We start from the raw sequence: 5755 nt of genomic DNA on the forward strand, positions 1-5755 counted from the left end.
ACCATGCTGTAAATGTGTGTTAAGCCTTTTGGTTTGTTAATATGGCATGACGTTGACACCAAAAATCTTATTATTAACTCACATAATGAATGATTATATGAGAACAGTTACATGGGAGACCCACTTTATTAAAAAAAAACTAAATACAAAATTCTAAACATTTGAAAAGTATGAATTTATAAGAAAAATGAAAAAAATATTGAATTATAAAAACTAAAGTGTTTTTTTCTTTTTTAAATTTAAACAAATAATTTAGATAAGTAAATAAAGAAAATGAATGAATCTTTAATTTGGTAATTTTGAAATTAGAAAGAAAGTTGATTAATTAAATTTATATGCATTTATTATTGAATATAAATACTATCTACAATTTAATAAAAATAAAAAAAAACCATAAAATGACATGTGGAATTAAAATTTATTTAAAATAACCACAAAATTACATGTGAGAAAATAAATGAGAATGCGACATGTGGTAAAAATATCTTTATTTATTAGGGAGGATAATGTGAATTCAAATATCATAATATAAAATGGCAACATTATTTTTAATGTTTTAAATTGTTTCACAATTACTATACAGTTATATACATCATCGCAACACGAGTATAGTGGTTGAGGTGTGAAATTCCATACTGATAATTAGAGTTAAAATCATCATGCGTCCGATTATTGTTAGTATTCCACGATTAACCTCTGAGTTAAATTGAGCCAAGAATTAGGGATAAGTTTCAACATTAAGTTATAAATTAATTTGGTGTTTTTAGTTGCTTAGATTCGTGAGTTGATTGGTATGATTCAGAGATTAAAACAAGCAAAAAAAAATAAATGAATAAATAAAGCTTAGAGACCACCGACAAGATGTTAGAAGATCGGGTTATAAATAAAAAGATAAAAACTTGTATAAATTCCAAGTGATTTTAGTATATAAATTTATTAGAACAAATCAATTAATTTCAAATAAATTCTTAAATACAAAGATCAAATATAATAATCTCAAAATACACCCCATTTGAACGGTTGGTAATGTCTAACAAGTCTCATTCCATTCCCATGATCTCAGCACAAAAAGGTGAAGTTAAATTGGTATCCAGATGTGAAGAATCGAATTCCCCACTTTTACACCCTTTAAAAATCCTCTCTTTGCTTTCACAAATTCCTCTCATTCTCACCACATCCCTCTACAATGGCTAACGTAAGATATTTCTTATTTCTTACTTTAAACCAAGTGATTAGTGTTAAAATCATTTCGTTAATCACTTCTCTTGATCAAAACAGGTGGTGGAATTGAAGGTCGGTTTACATTGTGAAGAATGCATCAAGAAGATCTTAAAAACCATCAAGAAATTCGAAGGTACAATTTCCTCCTACTCCTTTCACTTCATTAGCTTTTGATTCATCAACATGATATAATTCATGGTTTTAATTAAGTTTGTAATAACGAATAATCTATAACTTTTTTTTGGCAGATATTGAAGCGTATGATGTTGATACGAAATTGAACAAGGTCACTGTTACAGGGAATGTAACGAATGAAGAAGTGATCAAAGCTTTACATAAGATTGGTAAACAAGCAACCAATTGGGAACAATTTCAAACATCAACTACTAATTAATTAATCGAGCTTAATTTAATGCTTTACTATAGCCTAATATTTAAGTTAGTTGAGAGAGAGAGAGAGAGAGAGAGAGAGAGAGATTTGGTCTGGTTTTGTAACTATTGATTATTTATGACTCATTTGTCAAAGTTTTTGATTCGAGTACAACCCACAATGTAATATATTCGTTTTAGAATATTGTTATAAGAATTGCTTTTTAAACCAATCACCCTTTCTCTAAAGGTGTCTTGTCTTAACTCTTAGCTTATAAAGATATAAATTGGTGTTATTATTTATTTATTTATTTTTGGGTAATTAACATGGAGCATACAAAAATATGGCAAATACATCTTCTTATCAATTTTCTAGTCTTGGATAAATTTTTGTTGCAACTTTGAAGTCATTTTCAACCCAAAAAATTGGCAAAAAGATAAAATGCTTAACATTACAAGAATACATACTCGAAATCAAAAGTAAAGGGATTGATGGATCTCTGAAAACTAGTTTAATAGATGACAAATGGTTTACTTGATATCATGAAATGAAGGCAAGACTGCAATGAGAGGATCTCCGTACCCAACCGCCTCTACAAAAATCACAAATTTTCATCGTCAGTCAATAAATATGTCAGTCAAAAGAGTTATTCTTTCAGCAACCCCTCAGATGGCCCACACTGTGTCCTGTGACTATGAGCATCATGTGAGATGTAATAATTCAATTACAGAGTAGTGGGCCATTGGGTTCATCAATGTCAATGTCAAATTGTCAATGTCAGTAGTTTCTGCAAAAGGGTTATTCTTCCAACAACGTCTGAGCTGGCTGACTACACTGTTAATAGGATTTAAATAAAAAATTAAAATGTTATATTTTGGATTAAAAGAGGATACCTCCATCGTTAAAGAGGATCTTTATGACTTCTCCGGATGCATCCGACTGCATAATTATAAACCGATGATCAAATTCAAATATTATTTTTTGGATTAAAAGTAAAAAAAAAAATGTTTATGATGAGATTATCATTATCTCACCTTCACAGGAAGTTCAGTGCCAAATTGGTCCAAATAGCATATGGTTTGTCCTTCCTTAATCATATCACCCTAAATAAATTTAAAAAGGGTAGAAATGTCATTTTACATGCATAAAGAACCAACCAGGCAAGAAATTGAAACCATAGGAACGAACCACTTTTTATATTATGTTGATTAATGTTAAATCTAATCAAAGAGACAAAAACACTAAAATAACAACTATGAACTCAAAATTATTTAAAAAAAAAAAAAAAGGAGAAAATTAGTTGCAAGAATTACCTCTTTACAAAGAATAGGCTGCTTCTTCCCTTTGAGTGTCCTGCTCTTCCGGAATGTTCCAACCTAATAATATATTTTTTTTAAAAAAAGTGAGACTTTCCACATTAAGTCGTAACTTTTTACGAATTTGCCCTTGTCATTTTCTCATATATATTTTTTTCAAACATTATTTATACCGTGGGACATGAGACTAGAACATATCCAGTAGCTCCAGAAGCTTCTAGAGCTGCTAATTTCTTCATTTTCTCAACAGGAACATTTGTAAATGGATTTGATTTTTTAGCAGGCTTAGGTGGCAATGGTGGGGCCACAGGGGTAGATCCAGTCATTGGTTCACTAGGAATTGGTGGGGCCACTGTAGGTGAAGCAACAACAATCCCTCCTCCTGTTGATTTAATGTTCCTCTTTAAATGCATTTCAAACCCCCCAATCTAAAAAATTAAACAATCTCTTACTTAATTATATCAAATGATATATATCATATATGTATAAAAAAAGCTCAGGATTTTGTAAGCTTACCTTCATTTTCAGCTCAGCAATCTGTGTTTCATCACATACGCCTATGACAAGTTCCTGTTAAGAAAAAGAAAATAGAAAATGAATATCAAAGTAAAGAAAGATTTATTGTTATAAGTTAGTTAATAAACAACCTCAAAGCCACTAGGAAAAGAACCGGTTGAAGTAGTCTTCTCCACTGATCCTTTATATTGAAAAGCCACATATAACAAACATTAGCATCATATTAAACATTGGGAAATGGAAAAAGAAAAGTTAAATGGAGGGAAAGTCGTAAAGAGTTGAGGACTTAATGGGGAAAGGGAAAGGGAAAGGCTCATTTTTTTTTCTTGAATTTCTGTATTGAGTTGTTCTTTATGTGTTAAGTGAAAGAAAAAACTCACCATTGGACTTGTCTGCAACAGCAACATCAGATGACTTAATACATGACACAATTGCCCCTGTTCGCCTTTTCTGAGAAGAAACAAGATCCAAACCGAATGATGAAGTTTGGATAGGAGATTTTGTTGATATGATCCATGATGCATTATGCATAGAAACCACACCAGGTCTCTCAAATGATGAACGCAAAGGTGAAACAGTGCCTGTAGAATTTGCAATTATAAGATGCTCTATCAATTACACAAAAACAAATCGAAATAGATATCGTTTTAGATAACTCCTAGGTAATAAGTTAATTGTACAATGATTTGCAAAATAAACTATCGAAAGAGATGAGTGAAATCGAGCACAAATTCTCTCAAACTCTGATATGCATCGGTTTTGGTTTGTGCTTTACTTTGAAATCGAGGCTTAAAGAGACCTAAACAGAGTTCATCGATTGAAATTACTGATTTAGAAAAACTGGAATCGAGTAAGAATTGTTTTAACTAAGTTGCAGATTAAACAACAACCGAAGCGTCTACTACATGCAGCTAAACCATTCGCGCACTCAGAACCTAAAACAGTCAAATCTAAAGACGTTGATTTCACATTAATTAGTAGCAAACATAGCTAAATCGGTTAAAAACATACGAAAAAAATAGCTCACTCGATCCGTAATAAATCCAGTAAAGCATACCATGTTCAATCATGCATTCATACAGGGATCAGGGATCACATAAAGAAGCCATTCATAGATACATTATATAGAGAAGAGAACAAGAGTTAGAAGAGTTACAGTGAAAGGAGCGTAAGACAGCTGCAGACTCCATGAGATGGGGGGAAATGGATGATCGATCTGGGTATTTGAGAAATTAGAAGTAGAAATGAAGGTAGGTTGAAGATAGATTAGGATTTATAGTTGAATAGAAGAAACTATTATTTTGGTAAAGCTCAGTCTTTGAAATGTCCGCCCTGTCTCATCAGTTTCTTCACCCCTCTTCTTGCTCTTATGAAGTTCTTGCTAACGTGCGCCTTCCCCTTGTTTGTGACGTGTCCCTTTTATTTGTGGCTTAATTTTGTTCTTTTTGGATCTTCGACTAGAAATTACATGAAAACTTGGAAAAAGAAATAAGTTTTAAGTACCCATACTCGCAATAAGAAAATAATTTTAAGGAATAAATTCTTATAAAAAAAATGAATATGTAACTTTTTTGCATCAGTTATAAAATTAGCCTTATATTATATACAACATAATAGTATGGATTGACTTTTTCTATTAATGGGTTGATTTAATGATTTTCAAGAAAAATGTATTTGGGAAATTATTTCCACTTAGCCCAACATTGTCAATAATTCTCATCTACTTTTACCCCAACTTGGCCCAACCTATGAAAACTCTAATTTTTTTCGATAACTTTTAGGTGTCTAGGAACTTCCCATCTATACTCCCAAAAGTCCAATATATGCAACTAGGGAAATTAATGTCATTGGTCTACACTATTATGTAAATATACTTATATGCTATAAAGAAATACTGAAATGCGACAACTTACATGTTGAAGTTTGTAGAATTCGAAACTGGGTCACCTTTATTTTAAAATGTTTTACACTATATGATTAGGGCTGTCAAATCGGGTCGTCATGTCGTGTTTTTGTCTGACACGACACGACACGACAATGTTTTGTATAACACGAACACGATACGTCACGATGTTGTGTTTTTTTTCATTAACACGAAAACGAACCAATTAAAACACGACAACACGACACGACACGACAAATATAATATTACATAACTATTAGTGTATTTCGTTCGTACTTAAAGATATATAACATAATAAAAACGACAAACACGAAAAACACGACAACCACATGCTTAATCGTGTCAATTTATGAACACGAACACGACAAGACATAACATTGTGTTTTTTAATCTTGACACGAAAACGACACGAACACGAATTCGAATTTT

The 5755-nt window shown here is 31.5% G+C and overlaps 2 protein-coding genes across 2 annotated transcripts; one reads left to right on the top strand and one right to left on the bottom strand.

Annotated features, from left to right (window-relative positions):
- The first annotated feature begins 1114 nt into the window (after positions 1-1114).
- LOC111896791 (copper transport protein ATX1) lies at positions 1115-1823 on the top strand. The gene is made up of 3 exons (XM_023892777.3): positions 1115-1195; positions 1279-1354; positions 1470-1823. The coding sequence occupies exons 1-3, from the start codon at positions 1187-1189 to the stop codon at positions 1613-1615; spliced, it is 231 nt and encodes a 76-aa protein (XP_023748545.1). The 5' UTR covers positions 1115-1186; the 3' UTR covers positions 1616-1823.
- Positions 1824-1933: 110 nt separating this feature from the next.
- On the bottom strand, positions 1934-4839 carry LOC111896790 (uncharacterized). The gene is made up of 9 exons (XM_023892776.3): positions 4580-4839; positions 3804-4004; positions 3555-3604; positions 3424-3477; positions 3081-3335; positions 2905-2967; positions 2626-2694; positions 2485-2530; positions 1934-2183 (listed from the first exon to the last, which is right to left on the bottom strand). The coding sequence occupies exons 1-9, from the start codon at positions 4611-4613 to the stop codon at positions 2122-2124; spliced, it is 834 nt and encodes a 277-aa protein (XP_023748544.1). The 5' UTR covers positions 4614-4839; the 3' UTR covers positions 1934-2121.
- Positions 4840-5755: the final 916 nt, after the last annotated feature.

The sequence above is a fragment of the Lactuca sativa genome, chromosome 9 (genome assembly GCF_002870075.4).
Source record: "Lactuca sativa cultivar Salinas chromosome 9, Lsat_Salinas_v11, whole genome shotgun sequence".
Lineage (NCBI taxonomy): Eukaryota > Viridiplantae > Streptophyta > Magnoliopsida > Asterales > Asteraceae > Lactuca > Lactuca sativa.

Coding starts and splice junctions, on each gene's coding strand:
- LOC111896791 (XM_023892777.3), top strand. Junction 1,355..1,469: donor AACCATCAAGAAATTCGAAG/GTACAATTTCCT, acceptor TTTTTTTGGCAG/ATATTGAAGCGTATGATGTT.
- LOC111896790 (XM_023892776.3), bottom strand. CDS start 4,613: ATGGAGTCTGCAGCTGTCTTACGCTCCTTTCACT. Junction 4,005..4,579: donor TGTCTTACGCTCCTTTCACT/GTAACTCTTCTA, acceptor CAAATTCTACAG/GCACTGTTTCACCTTTGCGT. Junction 3,336..3,423: donor TTGCTGAGCTGAAAATGAAG/GTAAGCTTACAA, acceptor TTAATTTTTTAG/ATTGGGGGGTTTGAAATGCA.